Source organism: Dendrobates tinctorius, unplaced genomic scaffold (genome assembly GCF_039654945.1).
Source record: "Dendrobates tinctorius isolate UK_male_01 unplaced genomic scaffold, ASM3965494v1 ptg000018l, whole genome shotgun sequence".
Lineage (NCBI taxonomy): Eukaryota > Metazoa > Chordata > Amphibia > Anura > Dendrobatidae > Dendrobates > Dendrobates tinctorius.
The window spans coordinates 11265038-11290827 of NW_027361686.1; the positions used below are offsets into that span (position 1 = coordinate 11265038).

The following is a 25790-nucleotide window of genomic DNA, read 5'->3' on the forward strand; positions in this document are numbered from 1 at the left end:
TACGGCTTGCTGGCAGTCTAGAAGGGTCTTATATTGCTGAGTAAGGGGCTTCAGCCACAGCATTGATAATTCCCTTACTGCAGAAGCCTAATTTCCGGTTCACAACAGGCAGCCCGTCCGGCGACTAATTATCCTAGGTGCAGTTCCCTGACTGACCTGAGGGTAAGGGGGGCGCCGGAGAGCTGCGAGTTCCAAAGTGGAACTGAGAAAGTGGGATATACATAAATCCCCGCAGTACTTGGAAGATTGATAGCAGTGGTGGGGCATCCAAATTAAACTCCCCCTGCGGCAAATTGTAGAGCGAGATTAGCTTGCTGGATATTTTTGGTCACATGGTGCCAGTGTTGGGATAACTAAGATAAGCCCCACTGCGCCTGTGATAGCCGTGTGCCGGCATTGTGTCACGCCCCTCCGTCCGCTGATACACCCGTGTCAGTGGTGGGACTGTGACATAGTGGTGACACAGGGTCCGCTGTCCGTCGCGTTTTGGTGGCAGCGGGACTCCCGTTAGTGTCGCCCGTAAGTGGACGAACGGCGGTGGGCTGTTCGTCACATATTGGTGGCAGAGCGGTGGGATAATCCTAGAGCATTAGTGATTTGGTTTGAGTAATCATTCCTCTCACTAAAAACCTGCACGGTTCCTGCGGGAATCCTGCATCATAGGTTTTGGAGAACAGACTCAGTGGTTACTAGTTCTGAGACATTTGTGTGTACATACAAGTATTCCCTCCCATTTCTTCGTTTTTCTTTTTCTATCTTTTATTTGGCAACCATGGCGGCAAAAGGAGAACCTTGGTACAACCGGCAGACAAAGGAAGTTCTTGCTGGGTTATGCACATACCAAGGCCTTGGCGCCACGAACAAAATCAGAGCGCAAATGATCGCGGCTGTAGTGCAGCTGGACAACGACCAGAATCCAGCGAGCGCAGAAGTTGGCCCAAGTGGCAATGGGGCTGCAGCAGAGGCTCCACTCCTGAGCGCTGGCCCCACATTCAACCAGGACGGGGTGGACCCCTATCTGCAAATGGCCTTGGACGCACTCCCCGCCGAAGACAGTGATGGGCGGGTGAGGCTGATCCAGCAATATCGGCAGGAGGCCCAAGCCGAGCGTCAAGCCCAGGCTGAGAGAGCTGAGCGCCGAGCGGAGGCTGAGAGAGCAGAGCAGCGAGCCGAGAGGGAGGCGCAGAGGGCCCATGAACTGGAGGTACTCCAGCGGGGTGGGAATGCCCCCACAGCCCGAAGCAGTGAGCCCAGCAGCGTCCAGACTCCTAAACCCCGGCCAGAGCATTTTCCCGTGATGGAAAAGGATGGGGACTTGGACACATTTCTGCGAGCCTTTGAGAAAGCCTGCAGACAGTACCAGCTGCCTAGAGACCAATGGGCAAGGTACTTGACCCCAGGGCTAAAAGGCAAAGCCCTGGAGGCATTTGCTTCTCTTCCGCCAGAAGCCGATGACGACTATGACGCCATAAAGCAGGCGCTGATCGCCAAATACCGGCTGACACCTGAGGTATACCGAAAGAAGTTCCGACACCTCCAACGTGGCCCACACGATAGCTACAGTGATGTGGTGCAAGGACTCAGGACCCACTTTGACCAGTGGATCCATGGACTGTCCGTTGAAACCTTTGAGCAGCTACGGGACCTGATGATCAAAGACCAGTTCCTGCATCTCTGCCCAGCTGAGGTCCGACAGTTCATCCTGGACCGCGAACCAACGAACGCGGACAAAGCGGCGCAGATCGCCGACAACCACGAGGCCAACCGGAAGCCCGAGACGCGGAGGCCAGTCGCCACCAGCTGGAAAGGGGGTAAGCCAGCAACCAACCCCAATGCCCCAGCTAGCCGTCCCTCCGGAGGCCCAGTCCCTGTTGCCAACAGCAGGCCGGCTACTGACAGTCGCCTGTGTCACCACTGCCAGCGGCCTGGTCACTTCTTTTACACCTGTCCGAATAGGCCGAAGAACCCCCCAGCCAAGGCCCCCGGGCCCAACGCCTCTGTTCTTTTGGTGGGAGGTGTGGTTGGGAGGGCTGACGACAACGTTCAACCTGTTCAGGTGGGGGCCCGTCTTGCTACAGGCCTCAAGGACACCGGGGCTGAACGAACCCTCATCCGTCCTGGACTGGCGGCCCCTGAAGAGTTTGTTGAGGGGAAAACCCTGACTGTCACCGGGATTGGAGGCACCCGTTGTCCCTTGCCAGTGGCACGAGTTTTTCTTGACTGGGGTGCCGGGAGCGGGTTGAGGGAGGTGGGAGTGTCTGAAAACCTGCCCACTGATGTTTTATTGGGGACTGACTTGGGGAGGATGGTTGCATACTATGTCCCTGACACCCTTCCCCAAACTGATAATAAGGGTAACGTTAACCCTGATGATGTTGATGATGGGAAACTGAATGTGTTACCTGCTAATGCCTTGATGAGTAATGATGCAACTAACAACCATTCTTTCCCAAGGTATGATGCTGATGTGAATGTACCAAAGCAAACTGATAACCATTCTGTTCCTAGGAATGATGATGTTGATGTATCTGTGCCGACTGAACCCGTTAACCCTTTCTTTGAAACGGTAGATGTGTCCACAGGTACCGGGGTGCTCAGCCCCGTCACTCTGCGGAGTGAGACGGCTGAGGAACCCCTGGCAGGAGCAAGCAACGGTGCTCAAGAGAATGGGGAGGTGCATGGGGACCATGAGGAAGGTAATGCCATGCAGCTGACCAGTGCCACCGAGGAAGGTAACTGGCCCATAAGTAGCACTGCTCCTAAAGTGTTGGGGGTGGATGGGGAGGTAGAGCCCAGGGCAGCACCAGCTGGTGGGTCTGAAGAAATCCCCAGGGAGACAGCATACATAGCAGCTATCACACGCAGTCAGAGTGCCCAGATCGCAGGTAACGCACTGTCTTCTGGACCCTCTGCTGCTACAGGAGAGACTGAACCAGAGGTGAACCCAGAGCCGGTTCCAGAGGGTCCCAGTAAAGAGGGGACCCTGACGTCACTTCTGGCAGCCTCCAGCATGGAGTTCCAGGCTGCTCTGCACTCAGATGCCAGCCTGGAGAAATTGAGAGGTCTCGCCGAGACGCCCACCTCCAAGTCTGATAAGGAGAGGGTGTTCTGGGAACGAGGAAGGTTGTACCGGGAGACAGTACCCGGAGATCCTAAAAAGGAGTGGTTGAGGGAAAGACAGCTGGTCGTCCCCTATCAGTTCAGAACTGAGTTGTTGCGGATTGCCCATGAGATTCCACTCGCTGGACACTTGGGGATCAGCAAAACAAAGGCACGGCTGTCTCAACACTTCTATTGGCCCAAGATGGGGACAGATGTAACACACTACTGCCGCTCCTGTGCCACCTGTCAAAAAGTGGGTAAGGCGGGGCCTGCTCTTAAGGCTCCCCTTATTCCTTTGCCGGTGATATAGGAGCCTTTCCAGAGAATCGCGGTGGACATTGTAGGACCGCTGTCCGTCCCCAGCAGCTCCGGAAAGCGATACATTCTCACCGTGGTAGACTACGCTACCCGGTACCCAGAGGCAGTAGCTCTGTCTTCAACCAGGGCAGATAAGGTGGCTGACGCACTGGTGACCATCTTTTCAAGAGTAGGATTTCCCAGGGAGATGCTTACCGATCAAGGGCCCCAATTCATGTCTCGCCTAATGGAGGCTCTCTGTGAGAAAATGCAGGTGACGCAGCTGGTATCGAGTCCGTATCACCCACAGACTAATGGTTTGTGTGAACGTTTCAACGGTACCCTCAAACAGATGCTCCGCATACTGGTTGAGACCCAAGGGCGCGACTGGGAGCGGTACCTCCCACACCTGCTGTTCGCTTACAGAGAAGTTCCGCAGGCCTCGACCGGGTTCTCCCCCTTCGAGCTCCTGTATGGCAGGCGAGTCCGGGGACCCCTTGGGTTGATAAGAGAATCCTGGGAAGATGAGCCAAACCCCACAGAAGTGTCCATCGTGGATTATGTCATGCGCTTCCGTGACAAGATGCAGACCTTGACGCAGTTGGTGCATGACAACATGACGCAGGCTCAGGCTGACCAGAAGCACTGGTACGACCAGAACGCCCGGGAGCGGACCTACCAGGTGGGTCAAAAGGTGTGGGCGCTGGTCCCTGTACCAACGGATAAGCTTCAGGCAGCCTGGGAAGGCCCGTACGTCGTCCACCAACAGCTCAACCCGGTCACCTACGTGGTCACGCTTGACCATGCTCGGGGTAGGCGCAAGGCCTTTCACGTCAACATGCTGAAGGTGCACTACGAACGTGAAGCTTGCGTCCTACCGGTCTGCAATCTGCCAGAGGATGGGGAGGAAGATTCCCTCCTGGACATGCTGGCCCAGGCCAAGGCCAATGGGTCCATTGAGGACATGGAGATAAGTGGTTCGCTCACCGTGTCCCAGCGGTTGCAGTTGATGGCCACCCTGGAACTCTTCCGGCCCGTGTTCACCAACCGTCCTGGGAGGACGGAGTTAGCGGTTCATGAGGTGGACACCGGGAATCATGCCCCATTACGGCGAACACCTTATCGGATCTCTGAAACGGTGCAACAAGTCATGCGCCGAGAGGTCGATGAGATGTTAAGGCTGGGAGTGATTCGACGGTCAAAGGGTGCGTGGGGTTCACCTGTAGTCCTCGTTCCTAAAAAGGATCGAACCACCCGGTTCTGCGTGGACTACAGGGGGCTCAACGCCATCACAACCTCTGATGCCCACCCAATGCCGCGCATCGAGGATCTGCTCGAGCGGTTGACAAACGCCAACTACATATCCATCATGGATTTGAGTCGGGGATACTGGCAGATTCCCCTGAGCCCTGAGGCGCAGGAGAAATCCGCCTTTATCACCCCCTTTGGACTGTACGAGTCCACGGTCATGCCCCTGCCACTTTCCAGCGGATGGTCAACCACCTGCTTCGGGGACTGGAGGAGTACGCCGTGGCGTACTTAGACGATATTGCCGTCTTCAGTTCCACCTGGGAGGAACACCTTCAGCACCTCCAGGAGGTGCTCAAGCGTCTTCACCAGGCAGGCCTGACCATCAAGCCGGGGAAGTGCCAGATAGGCATGCGCAAGGTCCACTACCTGGGGCACCGGGTAGGCGGGGGTTCCATGAGTCCGGAGCCAGGAAAAGTGGACGCAATCGTGTCCTGGCCCACCCCCAGGACCAAGAAACAGGTGAAGTCCTTCTTGGGCACTGCAGGGTACTATAGGCGGTTCGTACAGGACTATAGCGCCCTTGCCAAACCCTTGACTGACCTCACCAAGCAGAGGCTACCCCAAACAGTCAACTGGACAGATGACTGTGAGGCGGCTTTCCAAGCTTTGAAAGCAGCCCTGTGCAACTCTCCAGTGTTGAGAGCAGTCGACAGCAGTCGCCCGTTTCTGGTACAGACCGACGCCAGCGAGTTTGGCCTCGGTGCTGTGCTTAGCCAGGTCGACTCGGGGAACCAAGAGCACCCCGTGTTGTACCTGAGCCGGAAACTTCTGCCGAGGGAAGTGGCATACTCGACCATCGAGAAGGAGTGTCTGGCCATGGTGTGGGCACTGCAACGTTTGCAGCCCTACCTGTACGGGCGCGCCTTCACGGTGGTAACCGACCACAACCCTCTGAGCTGGTTGCACACAGTGTCCGGAACCAATGGAAGATTGCTCCGCTGGAGCCTTGCCCTTCAACAGTACGATTTTACTGTAAAACACAGGAAGGGCAGTGAAAACGGCAATGCCGATGGGTTGTCCCGCCGGGGCGAACCCGCTGAGGTGCGCATGGCCGATTACCGAGAGGTAATGCCTCCTTAGCGCCCTCTTAAGGGGGGAGGTGTGATGTACCATGTCGGCAAGATATGTTTTCTGTTGCAATGTGCTAACAAATCCTCCATCCTAGGACATTGTAAACTGTCAGTAATAGGAATTCCTTCCCCCCAGGTTTTATCAACCCTGCCACTTCCTCTGGAAGAGCAGGAATGTTAATTAGCTAGACCATCTTCCTCACACCATTCTCTGGCTTCTCTCAGCTGAAAGAGAAAAAAAAGTGCGGGAACTAAACTCTTTGTTTGAAACCAGGAGTCTGAATAAAACAATAAGGGATTGTCCCGCGAAAACCATACCCAGCAGAAATATAAAAATCATATTTCTGCGATCCGAGCAGACCCAGCTTCGCTGTGGTGCCTGTTGCAAAACTCTCGGATGTCCAGAACCTGAGATATGATTTGCGCCCAAATGGACGGTCATATCGCATAGATGTTTGATGTTTTCTTGATGGGCTCATTACGCTGGGAAACATGATACCACTGATGAGTCCATACCAGCTTCTCCCATAAAGTTATATAACTTGGATAAGAGAGGTGGGATCAACCCAGAATGCACCTCTCTGTGATGTCACATAGGAAAGTCTATAAGGCATTTCCTGGGCAAACCAGCTCAGAACAGCTCAAGTCGTCGTGCTAGAAAGATCCAGATGAGCGGAGAAGTGCAGCTCCGCCTCCACCCACCTTAGCCGCATGGTCTGCCTAAGGAACAATATGGAACTGTGAGTGTAATCTCTTTGTTTTCTCCACTTTTATTTTATACCTGTACTGTACATATTTTATGTCTCAATTTTATAGCAACTTTTATCTGTAATCACTGTCCTCTTTCGGAAAATAAATGAAATTATTTAGATCTGTCTCCATGCTCTAAGAATCAAACTATACGCCTTTGATAGATAATCGCTACTAATTCAAGGGGTTTGCCACGGACCCTCTTAATTTAACACTGTGAATTAAGTAACCGTGACTGGTGGCAGCGCGTTGTGTACGGCTATTACGGCTTGCTGGCAGTCTAGAAGGGTCTTATATTGCTGAGTAAGGGGCTTCAGCCACAGCATTGATAATTCCCTTACTGCAGAAGCCTAATTGCCGGTTCACAACAGGCAGCCCGTCCGGCGACTAATTATCCTAGGTGCAGTTCCCTGACTGACCTGAGGGTAAGGGGGGCGCCGGAGAGCTGCGAGTTCCAAAGTGGAACTGAGAAAGTGGGATATACATAAATCCCCGCAGTACTTGGAAGATTGATAGCAGTGGTGGGGCATCCAAATTAAACTCCCCCTGCGGCAAATTGTAGAGCGAGATTAGCTTGCTGGATATTTTTGGTCACATGGTGCCAGTGTTGGGATAACTAAGATAAGCCCCACTGCGCCTGTGATAGCCGTGTGCCGGCATTGTGTCACGCCCCTCCGTCCGCTGATACACCCGTGTCAGTGGTGGGACTGTGACATAGTGGTGACACAGGGTCCGCTGTCCGTCGCGTTTTGGTGGCAGCGGGACTCCCGTTAGTGTCGCCCGTAAGTGGACGAACGGCGGTGGGCTGTTCGTCACAGTTTCCACTGTTTAGGTGCATTAGGGGCTCTCCAAAGGCAACATGACACCCGCAGACCATTCCATCAAAGTCTGCATTCCAAAACGTCACTACTTCCCTTCCGAGCCCCGACGTGTGCCCATACAGTAGTTTTCTCCCACATATGGGGTATCAGCATACTCAGGACAAATTGGACAACAACTTTTGGGGTCCAGTTTCTCCTGGTACCCTTGGGAAAATAAAAAAATGGTGACTAAAAGATCATGTTTGTGGAAAAAATACGAATTTTTTATTTTCATGCCCGGGTGTTATAAACTTCTGTGAAGCACTGGGGGGGTCAAAGTGCTCACCACACATCTAGATAAGTTCCTTAGGGGGTCTAGTTTCCAAAATGGTGTCATTTGTGGGGGGTTTCCACTGTTTTGGTACATCAGGGGATTTCCAAACGCGACATCGTGTCCGATCTCAATTCCAGCCAGAAACGTCAAATGGCGCTGCTTCCCTTCCGAGCTCTGCCATGCGCCCAAATAGTGGTTTACCCCCACATGTGGGGTATCAGCGTACTCAGAACAAATTGCACAATAACTTTTAGGGTCCTGTTACCCTTGGAAAAATAAGAATTGAGGGTGAAAAGATCATTTTTGTTGAAAAAATATGATTTTTTAATTGTATGGCTTTATGTTATAAACTTCTGTGAAGCCCATGGGGGTTCAAAGTTCTCACCACACATCTAGATAAGTTCCTTAGGGGGTCTAGTTTCCAAAATGGTGTCATTTGTGGGGGGGTTCCACTGTTTTGGTACATCAGGAGTTTTCCAAACGCGACATGGTGTCCGATCTCAATTCCAGCCAAAAACGTCAAATGGCGCTGCTTCCCTTCCGAGCTCTGCCATGCGCCCAAATAGTGGTTTACCCCCACATTTGGGGTATCAGCGTACTCAGGACAAATTGCACAATAACTTTTAGAGTCCTGTTACCCTTGGAAAAATAAGAATTGAGGGTGAAAAGATCATTTTTGTGGAAAAAATATGATTTTTTAATTGTATGGCTTTATGTTATAAACTTCTGTGAAGCCCATGGGGGTTCAAATTTCTCACCACACATCTAGATAAGTTCCTTAGGGGGTCTAGTTTCCAAAATGGTGTCATTTGTGGGGGGTTTCCACTGTTTTGGTACATCAGGGGTTTTCCAAACGCGACATCGTGTCCGATCTCAATTCCAGCCAAAAGCGTCAAATGGCGCTGCTTCCCTTCCGAGCTCTGCCATGCGCCCAAATAGTGGTTTACCCCCACATGTGGGGTATCAGCGTACTCAGGACAAATTGCACAATAACTTTTAGGGTCCTGTTTCCCTTGGGAAAATAAAAATTGGGGTGAAAAGATCATTTTTGTGGAAAAAATATGATTTTTTAATTGTACCGCTGTACGTTATAAACTTCTGTAAAGCCCGTGTGGGTTCAAAGTTCTCACCACATATCTAGATAAGTTCCTTGGGGGGTCTAGTTTCCAAAATGGGGTCACTTGTAGGGGGTTTCCACTTTTTAGGTACATCAGGGACTCTCCAAACGTGACATGGCGTCCAATCTGAATTCCAGCCAATTTTGCATTGAAAAAGTCAAACGGCGCTCCTTCCATTCTGAGCTCTGCCATGCGCCGAAACAGTCGTTCCCCCCCACATATCAGGTATCTGCGTACTCAGGACAAATTGCACAATAACTTTTGCAGTTCAATTTCTCCTGTTACCCTTGGTAAAATAAAAAAAATTAAACCTGAATTATTTTTTTTATGAAAAAAAGTTAGATGTTCATTTTTTTTTAAATATTCAAAAAAATTCCTGTGACGCACCTAAAGGGTTAATAAACTTCTTGAATGTGGTTTTGAGCACCTTAAGTGGGCAGTTTTTAGAATGGTGTCACTTTTGGGTATTTTCTATCATATAGACCCCTCAAAGTGGCTTCAAATGTGATGTGGTCCGTAAAAATAAAATGGTGTTGTAAAAATGAGAAATCGCTGGTCAACTTTTAACCCTTATAACTTCCTAACAAAAAAAAATTTTGGTTCCAAAATTGTGCTGATGTAAAGTAAACATGTGGGAAATGTTAGTTATCAAGTTTTTTGTGTGCCGTATCTCTGTGATTTAAGGGCATAAAAATTCAAAGTTGGAAAATTGCGAAATTTTCGCCAAATTTCCTTTTTTCTCACAAATAAACGCAAGTTATTTGAATGAAATTTTACCACTAACATGAAGTACAATATGTCACGAGAAAACATTGTCAGAATCACCGGGATCCATGGAAGCGTTCCAGAGTTATGACCTCATAAAGGTACAGTGGTCAGAATTGTAAAAATTGGCCCGGTCATGAACGTGCAAACCACCCTTGGGGGTGAAGGGGTTAAATAGCCGTGTGCCACACCCAGAAAAAGTGGGCAAAAGGGAAAGCACCCACATGTAACACTGAACTATAAATCAAAGGCAGGGGCACCACAGTTGAAATAAGGAAACAGGATCCAACCCAGGCCTATATACAATTACTACAACGAACACAAAGAAGAAGATAGGCCATATAAGGGGGATCACCACAAGCAAGGAAATAGCGTATAAAGACAAATTTTATTGGACATGAATGAACAAGAATAGACATTTAAAAACATTTAAAAATCACTCATGTGACATAACTGTAACAAACATAGGCTCATAATACAGCCAGCAACCTATGGAATTACTCAAAAAAAAATGTGGTTTATACAAATAGCAGCAAATTGGTCATATGAACAGCATACCAAATGAAAATAGAGATTATAAAATGATGCATACTAGGGAAACATTGTACCCTTTCTGAATGTGCAAAACAATTGTCAATAAGAGAGCACCATAAACCATGTACCTGACACATGAAAGTAAGAAATACTGGCCAGAATAGAAATTAACTTATTAAGGTCATGAAGATGCCTAAATGAGAATTGTATTCAGAAGCACAGACATAATGATATATAAACCCTAAAAAGGTCGTGCAGGCATTAGGACAAAAAGCTGAAAAAAACACCCATGTCGAGGACATGGGAGAATAATGCTAGATATAGAGACCCATATGGAGTAAAGCCAGGTGCAAAGCGTACCCGACGCGTGTCGCCACCCACAGTGGCTTCATCAGGGGTAGTGAACAAGAGTCCGCCATGTCCTTTATATATAGAAACTAATCAAAGCAATGGTTTGCAGCTGCGCCACTTACCAGGCAAGTATGGGGGATATTAGCCACGAGAGGAACAAATGGTAGGAGGAGAGAGTGGAGTGCGCATGGGTTGTCAATCGTATATGCATAGTCCCCTCACCCCTCCCTATCCTGGTATGCATGGTACCCCTCATCCCCCAATCCTGGTATGCATGGTACCCCTCATCCCCCCCAATCCTGGTATGTATGGTCCCCTCACCCCCTATCCTGGTATGCATGGTACCCCTCATCCCCCAATCCTGGTATGCATGGTACCCCTCATCCCCCCAATCCTGGTATGTATGGTTCCCTCACCCCCTATCCTGGTATGCATGGTACCCCTCATCCCCCAATCCTGGTATGCATGGTACCCCTCATCCCCCAATCCTGGTATGCATGGTACCCCTCATCCCCCAATCCAGGTATGCACGGTCCTCTCACCCCCCCTATCCTGGTATGCATGGTACCCCTCATCCCCCAATCCTAGTATGCATGGTCCTGTCATCCCCTAATCCTAGTATGCATGGTACCCCTCTTCCCCCAATCCTGGTAAGCATGGTCCTCTCACCTCCCCTATCCTGGTATGCATGGTCCTCTCACCTCCCCTATCCTGGTATGCATGGTCCCCTCACTCCTATTAAAACTACACACGTACAAAAAAAAACATTTATACTCACCCTTTCCTGTGCTCCAGTGCTGTCACCACATCCTGCTGAAGGCCGGGGGAGGAGTCTGGCGCCGGAGTACGCGCATGCCCATAGCGCTGTCCAGCGCCATATTGCTGAAGACACACTGCAAGTGTGTCTTCAGTAAAATGGCGCCGGATCGCGCTATGCGCATGCGTGATTCCGGCCGCAATCCCGCTCCGGTCGAAGAGAAGCGCTCCTCCCGGTCAGGTAAGTATGTAAGTATGGCGTCGGAGATGGCGGTATGCAGTGTGTACGGTAGTGCCATCTCCGGCGCCATACACACTCCTCACTGCTGGCTGCCTCATTCTGTCTGGAGCCAGACTACGCAGGCGCGTCGTGCTTGCGCAGTCTATAAAGGCTTCGGACAGAGTGACGCTTACAGCGTTATATTATAGATATTAGATATATATATATATTCTTTGTAACTATATATATTGTGTGTGTATGTGTATGTATGTATATATATATATATATACATATTGTGAGAATCATGTGGGAATAGTGGATGAGGGCAGGTATATCTCGCCCAGATTCCTTTCCTATGTGGCCTAGTCTGGTCAGTATCGCACCTGCTTACTAATGGATAATGGGAGGTGGATATAAAAGGATGCAAGGTGGTTGTGTGAGGGTCTCAGCCTGGGAACACAGAGAGCCTGTCTGTGTGAGAGACACACACGTGAGTGGAAGCAGTGCCCACTGCAACTGTGGTTTTGGCTGGACGGGAGAAGCCCGCCAGTTGGTAGTTAGGTTGTACTTTGTTTAGTTAGTTCCGGACAGGCAAGGATTTGTTTTATGTTTTATTTCCTTTTGCATTGCTTTCACCTTGAATAAACCTGACCCAGTGTCAGTTATACCCGAATCCAGCTCTGCGCCTGAGTTTCATACTGAACGCACGTGACCTTTGACCCCAGCAAAGGAGATCCCGGAGTGTTTTATCACATTGTGGTGGAGAATGCGGGCATCACGTTGCAAGCATGAGCATGGAGGACGTGGTGAAAGCGCTGGTACAGTCCACCGTCGTCCAGCAAGAAGCTAATCGGGTGATGATGGCCCAGCTGAAGGAGTTGGTGGACATGACAGCTACCGATCGTTCGCTTCTCCAGCAGGTGGCGCAGCGCCTGGCAAGCCTACAGGAGGTTAACCTGGAAGCTGAGTCGAGAGTGATTCACGTGAGTCGGTACTGGCAGAAGATGACGACCGAAGATGACGTCGAGGCATACCTGACCACGTTTGAACGGACGGCGGTACGAGAAAAATGGCCGAAGGCACGATGGGCCGGCCTGATTGCCCCGTTTCTTTCCGGTGAGGCCCAAAAGGCTTATTATGACTTAGAGCCTGAAGCTGCGCAGGACTTTGACAAACTGAAAGCCGAGATCTTGGCCCGGCTGGGAGTGACGACCGCTGTCCGTGCACAGAGAGTGCATCAATGGACTTATCAGCCGGATAAACCACCGCGGTCACAGATGTTCGACCTGATCCACGTGACGAAGAAGTGGCTACAACCCGAGGTGCTGACAGCGCCAGAGATAATCCAGAGAGTCGTCATGGACAAGTACCTGAGAGCTCTACCGCCAGCCCTGAAGAAGTGGGTAAGCCATGGAAATCCTACGACGGCAGATCAACTGGTGGATCTGGTTGAACGTTACTCCGTGGCGGAAGGACTCAGAGACGACGTTACCCCACCTCGTTCTTCATCATCTCCACGTGGAACCGGTAAGACTGTTCCAGGGAGTAGGGGAGATGGAAAAATCCCTAAGACAGTGGGGGAGGAAAACGGGACTGCCCGCACTGCGAGGCCGAGAGTAACGAACTATGGTCTAAGCAAGGGGCCCGTTAGGTGTTTCCGCTGCCAAGAGATGGGACATATTGCTGCGAACTGTCCGGTCACTACTGAACCCATGCAGTGCGACGTCACAGACTCTAAAAACCGCATGTCTATGGTGGCACGGGTAGTGAGTGTGAATGCCGGTCAAAAAGATGTGGAAAAACATTTGTGTGATTTAACTGTTGATGGCAAAAATGTGGTGGCATTGTTAGACTCGGGATGTGTGGTGACTCTGGTGAAGGCCAGTCTGGTGTCAGCCCCGACTGGACCATCAGACAAATTTTCTGTAACGTGTGTGCATGGAGACACCTGTTCGTACCTCACCACGGTCATATGCGTTACTACTTCCTATGGGTCTGTGCAACATAAAGTGGGACTCGTCCCAGCGTTATTGCATGATGTTATCCTGGGCCGGGATTTTCCCCACTTCTGGCAATTGTGGGAGAATCAGTTGATGCCCTCGGGTAATAGTGTACATGATTCTTCTCCCAGGGCGCGTGTGAGTCCCGAACCCCTGGAAGAGGTCTCCCCGGAAGACTCTGGAGAAGAGTCTGCGGGAAATGACCTGCCGTTCCCGTTTTCAGTCATGGCGGGTGATACGGAGGAGACCGGGGAAGAGGAGGAGGCCGACAGCCGTCCACCTCCCCGTTTGCCGGATTTAGAAGTTCAGAAAGATGACTTCCAAAGCGAGCAAATAAAGGATCCTACCCTTTCTCAGGCTAGGACAAATGCAAAAGTGATAAATGGGGTACCCGTAGAACCTGGCTCTAGGCTGGCATATCCTTACATGGTTCTGGAGAATGATTTACTCTATCAGATAGAGAAAAAGGGGGAAGATACGGTGCAACTATTAGTCGTGCCAAAACCCTACCGGCGGCAGGTGCTGGACCTGGCCCACGGACATGTGATGGGAGGTCACCTGGGAGTCCAGAAAACCACCGAAAGGATATTACACTGTTTTGTTTGGCCAGGCATGCATCACGATATTCGAGTATATTGTGAGTCTTGTCCTGACTGCCAAGCCTCTGCACCTAAGCCCCGGTTCTGTAGCCCTTTGGTACCCCTACCTATTATTGAAGTCCCGTTTGAGAGGATTGGGATGGATTTAGTTGGGCCCCTTCCACGGTCTGCACGTGGACACCAACATATCCTGGTCATCTTGGATTATGCCACTCGTTACCCGGAGGCCATCCCTTTGCGTAACACGGCCACCAAGACGATTGCCAAGGAACTGGTGCATGTGTTTAGTCGGGTCGGTATCCCAAAACAGATACTCACCGACCAGGGGACCCCCTTTTTGTCCAGGGTAATGAAGGAGCTCTGCCGATTGTTACAAATCGAACCGTTACGCACATCCGTGTATCACCCTCAAACAGACGGGTTGGTCGAACGGTTCAATAAAACTCTGAAGCAGATGCTGAGAAAGGTGATAGACAAGGATGGGAAGAACTGGGACTACTTACTTCCGTATTTGCTTTTTGCCATCAGGGAAGTACCCCAGTCTTCCACGGGATTCTCGCCTTTCGAGTTATTGTACGCCCGACGTCCTCGCGGACTGTTAGACGTTGCAAAAAAACCTGGGAGGGTCAGGTCACTCCATTTAAAACGGTGATAGATCACGTCACACAAATGCAGGACCGTATTGCGGCTGTTATGCCTATCGTCAAAGAACACATGATACAGGCTCAAGGAGCCCAAAAAAGAATCTATGATAGGGGCGCCAAGATCCGTACGTTTGCACCCGGAGATAGGGTGTTGATCCTGGTCACCACGGTGGACAGTAAGTTCCTGGCAAAGTGGCAGGGCCCCTTTGAGATCAAGGAAAGAGTTGGTGAAGTAAACTACAAAGTATACCAGGCAGGTAAACGGAAACCTGAACAGATTTATCATGTAAATCTGATAAAGCCCTGGAAGGATCGGTCTGCCTTGTCAGCGGAGCTGGCCCATCCTGTCTGCTCGCATACCGTACCGGAGGTACGGGTTGCAGAGACTCTCTCGGAGCGGCAAAAGACAGAAGTCAGGCAGTTTCTACTTCACAACCAAAAGTTTTTCTCAGAAAAACCCGGGCAGACTATGCTAATGAAACATGACATCGTAACGGAACCTGGTGTCACAGTTCACGTAAAGCCCTACCGAATCCCGGAAGCGCGCCGTGAAGCCGTTTCCCGAGAGGTGAAGGCAATGTTAGAGTTAGGAGTCATTGAGGAATCGCACAGTGCGTGGTCCAGCCCGATTGAGCTAATTCCTAAACCGGACGGCACCATCCGGTTCTGCAATGACTTCAGGAAACTGAATGCGGTCTCAAAATTTGATGCCTACCCCATGCCCCGGGTCGACGAGTTAATAGATCGGTTAGGAAAAGCCCGGTATATTACGACCCTAGACCTAACAAAGGGGTATTGGCAGATCCCTCTGGTGGAGGCTGCCAGAGAAAAGACAGCATTTGCTACGCCGGAAGGTTTATTTCAGTATGTGTATATGCCGTTTGGACTGCACGGGGCACCGGCGACCTTCCAGAGACTGATGGATCGAGTCTTGAGGCCACATAGGCGGTATGCTTCGGCCTATTTGGATGACATTGTCATTTACAGCTTGGACTGGGAGACTCATCTCCAGAAAGTACAAGCTGTGATTGACGACCTGTGGGAGGCAGGTCTAACCGCGAACCCCAAGAAATGTCACATCGGGCTAGAAGAAGCCCGGTATTTGGGGTATGTAATTGGGAGGGGTGTTGTTAAACCCCAGGTTGATAAGATTCAGGCGGTTCATGACTGGCCACAACCTGTCAACAAGAAGCAGGTGCAAGCCTTCCTGGGGATCGCCGGTTATTATCGCCGGTTCATACCCAATTTTGCAGCCATCGCTACCCCCCTGACGGATCTTACAAAAGGGAAAGACTCCGTCATGATTAAATGGAGTTTAGCGGCTGAAGAAGCCTTCCATAGCCTAAAACGGGCACTTTGCTCTCAGCCCGTACTGGTGACTCCAGACTTCCGCAGCGAGTTTGTGGTACAAACGGATGCCTCTGATACCGGTATCGGGGCCGTACTCTCACAAGTGAGGGACGGAGTGGAACACCCAGTCCTCTATCTCAGCAGGAAGCTGAATAAACACGAGCAAAGGTATGCAGTCGTGGAAAAAGAGTGCCTAGCCATTAAGTGGGCTCTAGAGGCCCTCAAATATTACCTGGTGGGCCGAAAGTTCAGGCTGATCACTGACCATGCCCCTCTCAAGTGGATGCACTTGAACAAGGAACGGAATAGCCGGGTGACCCGGTGGTTCCTTGCCCTGCAGGCCTACACTTTTACGGTGGAGCACCGCCCAGGAGTACAGATGGGAAACGCAGATGCCCTGTCCCGAGTGCACTGTTTGGCGGGTGTCATTGCTCGACCGGAGTGGTCTGAGCAGAGGGGGGGGATATGTGAGAATCATGTGGGAATAGTGGATGAGGGCAGGTATATCTCGCCCAGATTCCTTTCCTATGTGGCCTAGTCTGGTCAGTATCGCACCTGCTTACTAATGGATAATGGGAGGTGGATATAAAAGGATGCAAGGTGGTTGTGTGAGGGTCTCAGCCTGGGAACACAGAGAGCCTGTCTGTGTGAGAGACACACACGTGAGTGGAAGCAGTGCCCACTGCAACTGTGGTTTTGGCTGGACGGGAGAAGCCCGCCAGTTGGTAGTTAGGTTGTACTTTGTTTAGTTAGTGCCGGACAGGCAAGGATTTGTTTTATGTTTTATTTCCTTTTGCATTGCTTTCACCTTGAATAAACCTGACCCAGTGTCAGTTATACCCGAATCCAGCTCTGCGCCTGAGTTTCATAATGAACGCACGTGACCTTTGACCCCAGCAAAGGAGATCCCGGAGTGTTTTATCACAATATATATATTATATGTTACGTATATACATTATATATTAAGTATATACAGCGTTATATTATAGATATTATATATATAGTTTGTAAATATATATTTTGTGCATATATATATATATATATACATATATATATTATATGTTACTTTTTTATAATATATATATTATGTATATACAGTTGTGGCCAAAAGCATTGGCACCCCTGCAATTTTGTCATATAATACTCAGTTTCTTCCTGAAAATGATTGCAAACACAAATTCTTTGGTATTATTATCTTCATTTAATTTGTCTTAAATGAAAAAACACAAAAAGAATTGTCCTAAAGCCAAATTGGATATAATTCCACACCAAACATAAAAAAGAGGGTGGACAAAAGTATTGGCACTGTTCGAAAAATCATGTGATGCTTTTCTAATTTGTGTAATTAACAGCCCCTGTAACTTACCTGTGGCACCTAACAGGTGTTGGCAATAACTAAATCACACTTGCAGCCAGTTGACATGGATTAAAGTTGACTCAACCTCTGTCCTGTGTCCTTGTGTGTACCACATTGTGCATGGAGAAAAGAAAGAAGACCAAAGAACTGTCTGAGGACTTGAGAAACCAAATTGTGAGGAAGCATGAGCAATCTCAAGGCTACAAGTCCATCTCCAAAGACCTGAATGTTCCTGTGTCTACCGTGCGCAGTGTCATCAAGAAGTTTAAAGCCCATGGCACTGTGGCTAACCTCCCTAGATGTGGACGGAAAAGAAAAATTGACAAGAGATTTCAGAGCAAGATTGTGCGGATGTTGGATAAAGAACCTCGACTAACATCCAAACAAGTTCAAGCTGCCCTGCAGTCCGAGGGTACAACAGTGTCAACCAGTACTATCCGTCGGCGTCTGAAAGAAAAGGGATTGTATGGTAGGAGACCCAGGAAGACCCCACTTCTTACCCCGAGACCAAAAAAGCCAGGCTGGAGTTTGCCAAAACTTACCTGAAAAAGCCTAAAACGTTTTGGAAGAATGTTCTCTGGTCAGATGAGACAAAAGTAGAGGTTTTTGGGCAAAGGCATCAACATAGAGTTTACAGGAGAAAAAAGAGGCATTCAAAGAAAAAAACACGGTCCCTACAGTCAAACATGGAGGAGGTTCCCTGATGTTTTGGGATTGCTTTGCTGCCTCTGGCACTGGACTGCTTGACCGTGTGCATGGCATTATGAAGTCTGAAGACTACCAACAAATTTTGCAGCATAATGTAGGGCCCAGTGTGAGAAAGCTGGGTCTCCCTCAGAGATCATGGGTCTTCCAGCAGGACAATGACCCAAAACACACTTCAAAAAACACTAGAAAATGGTTTGAGAGTAAGCACTGGAGACTTCTAAGGTGGCCAGCAATGTGTCCAGACCTGAATCCCATAGAACACTTGTGGAGAGATCTAAAAATGGCAGTTTGGAGAAGGCACCCTTCAAATATCAGGGACCTGGAGCAGTTTGCCAAAGAAGAATGGTCTAAAATTCCAGCAGAGCATTGTAAGAAACTCATTGATGGTTACCGGAAGCGGTTGATCGCAGTTATTTTGGCGAAAGGTTGTGCAACCAAGTATTAGGCTGAGGGTGCCAATACTTTTGTCTGGCCCATTTTTGGAGTTTTGTGTGAAATGATCAATGTTTTGCTTTTTGCTTCATTCTCTGTTGTGTTTTTTCATTTAAGACAAATTAAATGAAGATAATATTACCAAAGAATTTGTGTTTGCAATCATTTTCAGGAAGAAACTGAGTATTATCTGACAGAATTGCAGGGGTGTCAATAATTTTGGCCACAACTGTATATATATTATATTAGATATATATACATATATGTGTGTGTCACTGACATGTGTGTATATATATATATATATATATATATGTATGTACTCTATGTGTATATATGTACATATAAAAAAAATAAATGAAATAAAATGGTTTACGGTATGTAAACCATGTCTCCTATCATGTCGACTTTTGCAATTATTTTAGATAAGCCGACAAATGAATTAACGGCTATTCTGCTATCTATGTCTCTCTCAAATATATATATAGTAGCTGGAGAGCCCGGCGTTGCCTGGGCATAGTAAATAACTGTAGTTAGTTATAACAAATTATAATGATTATATTGCACATAAAAACCGTGCATCTAATCCTATCCTGTGTGATACTGACTGCTGAGCCGTGTATCTAATCCTATCCTGTGTGATGCTGACTGCTGAGCTGTGTATCTAATCCTACCCTGTGTGATACTGACTGCTGAGCCGTGTATCTAATCCTATCCTGTGGGATGCTGACTGCTGAGCTGTGTATCTAATCCTATCCTGTGTGATACTGACTGCTGAGCCGTGTATCTAATCCTATCCTGTGTGATGCTGACTGCTGAGCTGTGTATCTAATCCTATCCTGTGTGATACTGACTGCTTAGCCGTGTATCTAATGCTATTCTGTGTGATACTGTGTGCTGATCTGCTTATCTAATCCTATCCTGTGTGATACTGTCTGATGAGCCGTGTATCTATTCCTATCTTGTGTGATACTGTCTGCTGAGCCGTGTATTTAATCCTATTCTGTGTGATACTGACTGCTGAGCTGTGTATCTAATCCTATCCTGTATGATACTGACTGCAGAACCGTGTGTCTAATCCTCACCTGTGTGATACTGACTGCTGAGCCATGTATCTAATACTATTCTGTGTGATACTGTGTGCTGAGCTGTGTATCTAATCCCATCCTGTGTGATACTATCTGCTGAGCTGTGTATCTATTCTTATCCTGTGTGATACTGTCTGCTGAGCTGTGTATCTAATCCTATCCTGTGTGATACTGTCTGCTGAGCCGTGTATCTAATCCTCTCCTGTGTGATACTGTCTGCTGAGCCGTGTATCTAATCCTCTCCTGTGTGATACTGTCTGCTGAGCCGTGTATCTAATCCTATCCTGTGTGATACTGACTGCTGAGCTGTGTATCTAATCCTATCCTGTGTGATACTGACTGCTCAGCCGTGTATCTAATCCTATCCTGTGTGATACTGACTGCTGAGCTGTGTATCTAATCCTACCCTGTGTGATACTGACTGCTGAGCCGTGTATATAATACTATTCTGTGTGATAATGTGTGCTGAGCCGTGTGTCTAATCCTCTTCTGTGTGATACAGTCTGCTGAGCCGTGTATCTAATCCTATCCTGTGTGATACTGACTGCTTCGCTGTGTATCTAATCCTATCCTGTGTGATACTGCCTGCTGTGCTGTGTATCTATTCCTATCCTGTGTGATTCTGACTGCTGAGCTGTGTATCTAATCCTATCCTGTGTGATACTGACTGCTGAGCTGTGTATCTAATTCTATCCTGTGTGTTACAGTCTGCTCAGCTGTGTATCTAATCCTATCCTGTGTGATAGTCTGCTGAACTGTGTATCTAATCCTCTCCTGTGTGATACTGACTGCTGAGCTGTGTATCTAATCCTATCCTGTGTGATACTGACTGCTGAGCCGTGTATCTAATCCTATCCTGTGTGATACTGACTGCTGAGTCGTGTATCTAATCCTATCCTGTGTGATACTGACTGCTGAGCTGTGTATCTAATCCTATCCTGTGTGATACTGACTGCTGAGCTGTGTATCTAATCCTATCCTGTGTGATACTGACGGCTGAGCTGTGTATCTAATCCTATTCTGTGTGATACTGACTGCTGAGCTGTGTATCTATTCCTATCCTGTGTGATACTGACTGCTGAGCCGTGTATCTAATCCTATCCTGTGTTATACTGACTGCTGAGCCATGTATCTAATCCTATCATGTGTGATACTAGCTGATCTGTGTATCTAATCCTATTCTGTGATACTGACTGCTGAGCCATGTATCTAATCCTATCCTGTGTGATACTGACTGCTGAGCCGTGTATCTAATCCTATCCTGTGTGATACTGAATGCTGAGCCGTGTATCTAATCCTATCCTGTGTGATACTGACTGCTGAGCCGTGTATCTAATCCTATCCTGTGTGATACTGACTGCTGAGCCGTGTATCTAATCCTATCCTGTGTGATACTGACTGCTGAGCCGTGTATCTAATCCTATCCTGTGTGATACTGACTGCTGAGCCGTGTATCTAATCCTATCCTGTGTGATACTGACTGCTGAGCTGTGTATCTAATCCTATCCTGTGTGATACTGACGGCTGAGCTGTGTATCTAATCCTATTCTGTGTGATACTGACTGCTGAGCTGTGTATCTAATCCTATCCTGTGTGATACTGTCTGCTGAGCCATGTTTCTAATACTATTCTGTGTGATACTGACTGCTGAGCTGAGTATCTAATCCTATCCTGTGTGTTTGACTGCTGAGCCGTGTATCTAATCCTATCCTGTGTGATACTGACTGCTGAGCTGTGTATCTAATCCTATCCTGTGTGATACTGACTGCTCAGCCGTGTATCTAATCCTATCCTGTGTGATACTGACTGCTAAGCCATGTATCTAATCCTATTCTGTGTGATACTGACTGCTGAGCTGTGTATCTAATCCTATCCTGTGTGATACTGACTACTCAGCCGTGTATCTAATCCTATCCTGTGTGATACTGACTGCTGAGCCATGTATCTAATCCTATCCTGTGTGATACTGACTGCTGAGCTGTGTATCTAATCCTCAACTGTGTGATACTGACTGCTGAGCTGTGTATCTAATCCTATCCTGTGTGATACTGTCTGCTGAGCCGTGTATCTATTCCTATCCTGTGTGATACTGACTGCTGAGCCATGTATCTAATCCTATCCTGTGTGATACTGGGCTCCCCCTGCAGTCTGTGTCAGAGGGTGGTCTGTGTTGGCACGGTAATAAATTGTGTTATTTCCAGCTTTACAGAAGGACGATAACACCATAGAAATGATAAGAATAATAGGCCTCAGTTACCATAACTGTCTACAAAGAAAACTGTTGCTGACAGCAACCAATCACAGCTCATTTTTCATCTTTTAAACAGCTCTGGGACAGCGTGGCGTGTTTTGAGTGGCGACTTTTGTGTTTCCACTTTTATGTGGCGAGGTTGGTGTATGTGTGGTGAAATGTGTGCTGAGGGTGGTATATGTGTTGAAGCACGTGGTAGTGTGTGGCACATTTTGTGTGTGTGTTCATATCCCCGTGTGTGGTGAGTATCCCATGTCAGGGCCCCACCTTAGGAACTGTATGGTATATGCTCTTTGGCGCCATCGCTCTCATTCTTTTAGTCCCCCTTGTTCACATCTGACAGCTGTCAATTTGCCTCCAACACGTTTCCTTTCACTTTTTCCCCATTATGTAGATAGGGACAAAATTGTTTGGTGAATTGGAACGCGCGGTGTTAAAATTTCACCTCACAACATAGTCTATGACGCTCTCGGGGTCTAGACGTGTGACTGTGCAAAATTTTGTGGCTGTAGCTACGACGGTGCAGATGCCAATCCCGGACATACACACACACACACACATCCACATTGAGCTTTATATATTAGATGTGTGTGTGTTTTGAAGATTCTTTTGTTTTAAAACGATGTGTACAGTTTGTTTTTTTCATTGCTATGTTAACATGAGTTTTTACATGGAGAGAACTTGCTCTATGTAAAACCTCATGTTAAAATCGCATTGAATGCGGATGCAATATGGAAAAATCACACTGAAATCGCATGACAATCGCATAGAATCGGTCCGTTTTTTCCATCCAGAAAGTGTACCGTTGTTTTAATCGCAAATGGGTATGAGCCCTAAAAAGGTAACTGCGGTAATTACTGCATTAATGTTCCAATGTACTAGATCAGGGTTCCCCAACGCCAATCCTCAAGGCGCACCAACAGATCATGTTTTCAGGATTTCCCTTGCTATTGTACAGGTGATGCAATTATCACCTGGGCAATACTAAGGAAATCCTGAAAACCTGACCTGTTGGTAGGCCTTGAGGACTGGAGTTGGGGAACCCTGTACTAGAACTATTCAAGCAAAAATAAACTTGGCACTCAAATTGATTAAAGATGAGGAAATTTCATTTATTTTGTATCCAGACAAAACAGAAGAAATAACTGAATGTTTTCGGTCCCATATTGGACCTTCATCAGAGTTCTATTCTGGTTCAGAGGGATAAGACAGTGTGCTTCAAATAAGCTGGAAGGATGATAAGAGTAACATAGTAACATTAGTCCATCCTGTTCAGCCTATAGAATTCTGTCAGAATAAATCGCCAGGTCTACGTCCTTCTAAAGAACCTATTAACTGTAAGATACAATATTGTTACGCTCCAGGAAGACATCCAGGCCTCTCTTGAACCCTTCGACTGAGTTCAGCATCACCACCTCCTCAGGCTGGGAATTCCAGATTCTCACTGCCCTAACAGTAAAGAATCCTCTTCTATGTTGTTGGAAAATCCTTTTCTCCTCCAGACGCAGAGAATGCCCCCTTGTGACCGTCACCTTCCTTGGTATAAACAGCTCCTTGGAGAGATATTTGTATTGTCCCCTTATATACTTATACATGGTTATTAGATCGCCCCTCAGTCGTCTTTTTTTTCTAGACTAAATAATCCTAATTTTGCTAATCTCTCTGGGTATTGTAGTTCCCCCATCCCCTTTATTAATTTTGTTGCCCTCCTTTGTACCCGCTCTAGTTCCATTATATCCTTCCTGAGCACCGGTGCCCAAAACTGTACACAGTACTCCATGTGCGGTCTAACCAGAGATTTGTACAGAGGCAGTATAATGCTCTCATCTTGTGTATCCAGACCTCTTTTCATGCACCCCATGATCCTGTTTGCCTTGGCAGCCGCTGCCTGGCACTGGCTGCTCCAGGTAAGTTTATCATTAACTAGGATCCCCAAGTCCTTCTCCATGTCAGATTTACCCAGTGGTTTACCGTTCAGGAAAAAGCCTGAATGCTATTTAAGGAGGCAAGATTTAATGAGGCTAAATTAATTGTAGCACGTCCATAAATGGCGACTACCGTCGCTGTAGTAGAGTACTGGATGCTGCGTAGGGAATCAGGATTTAGTTCAGCATGTCCTTTAGGCCAGAGTGACACATGCGAGTGTGATGCGAGAAACTCGCATCAATACCCGGCACTACCGCCGGCACTCAGACCGGAGTGTGCGGCTGCATAGAACTACATTCAGCCACACACTCCGGTCCCGAGTGCCGGCGGCAGTGCCGGGTATTGATGTGCGAGTTTCTCGCATCACACTCGCAAGTGTGACCCCGGCCTTATAGGTAATTACTATCGCTGTAACCAAGCACTGGTTGCTGTATATGTAGATCAGATTATGGGCAACACATCCATGTGGGGCGACTATGGTCGCTGCTTCAAATTGCTGCGTGTAGAGGTCCCGGGCGCATGCTGTGCATACTGCTGAACAGCAAACTACAAATACAGATTAAACAACAACCACAAGATGGATTTCATCTCCAGGTTTAATAAATCAGCATAACGGCGCCATCCTGACACTGACTGTAGGTTACTGAGCACAATCCTGCTGACAGGGGCACTTTAAGCTATGTTGTCCTATTTGTTGTTTGCATCACAAAAAAAAGAAAAGCAAATGTTTGCAGTTGTAGGCAAGTTCTTTACATGAACTGATGCAAACCTTAAAAAAAACTGTGACATTCCAGGTTGTGAGGTAGCAAAACATGAAAACTGCCAAGGAAGGGAGAGAATACTTTAACAAACCACTGTAAATTTCAGATTTGGACCACCCCTTTAAACAAATTTTTATTTAAGCCTCTCCATGTTTTTACTGTACCTCCCCATGGATAAATCATGGAATTTACAAGAATTTTGTTTCATTCTTCTAGAAAGTTTCCTTTCAACCCAAAATTGGGTATTGATAATCCTGCTTTGTGCCTTGGGGAAGATCCAGGTATGTGATTTTTTGGCAGCTGACTATTCTCCATACTGTCCAGGCGTTCAACAGTGAATATATATTTATTCAGTAACAAATATGAATAAACTACTAAATATGAATAAAATACTTGCAACTGGTATTCTTACAGTTTAGGATGTTAACATCTTGTCTGTCAGCTTGCAAAGTGAAAGTAATATGTGCTCCAGCTACACACACAGTGAGCAGGAACGTCCTGTTTTTTTAACAGTGAATGGCAATACAACACTATAGCTGGAAAAACAACATGGGGACCCCTCTATTCTTGATAACTAGCCTTGCTGAAGCTGACAGTTGAGGGTTGCAGCCCCCAGCTGTGAGTTAGAATACTCCCATCAGCTGCTCTTGCTCTCACTGTAATTAGCAGTAGCAGGTGTCGGATAACGGGATCAGTAGTCCCATCAGCTGACACCAGTGACGGAAGGTAAAGTTTATACCTCCGATCACAGCTGAACGCTCCCGCTGTCGTTTGACAGCGTGGGAATAGCGGCTCTCTCACCGGCGGGGATGATTTCCCCGCTGGTCAGAAGCGGTGTTTGCCGCGCTGTCATACACATGACAGCGCAGCAAACACTGGATGTTCAGGCCCCTCATTCAAGTAAATAGGGGCCGGGTTTGGGTTCAGGTCCGGGTACTGTTCTGCTACCCGAACCCAAACTTTTTGTAACTGTTTGGCTGAAACCGCCGAACCCGGACATCCAGGTGTCCACCCATCTCTAATGAAGACGAAACACAGGTGTCAACTGCTGCAGCTTTCTGCTGTGTGTAGACTGTCAAAGAGGGCAGGGGTAAGGACTGGGCTATTATTTATTTTTGGAGCACCATTCATTCCATGGTGCTGTACATGAGGTGGGGTTACATACAAAACACAAATATAAAGTACAATGAACAAACTAATAGTGACAGACAGGTCCCGAGGGGGGAGAACCCTTCCCTTGCGGCCTTACATTCTCCAGGATATTGGGGA

At 47.9% G+C, this 25790-nt stretch overlaps 1 protein-coding gene across 1 annotated transcript in view; it reads left to right on the forward strand.

Annotated features, from left to right (window-relative positions):
• The window catches only part of NHERF4 (NHERF family PDZ scaffold protein 4), a 205440-nt gene that overhangs the window by 54364 nt on the left and 125286 nt on the right, over positions 1–25790 (forward strand). Inside the window, exon 3 of the mRNA XM_073566463.1 lies at positions 24738–24802. Coding sequence (XP_073422564.1) covers positions 24738–24802 — 65 coding nt within the window. The remainder of the gene's footprint in view (positions 1–24737; positions 24803–25790) is intronic.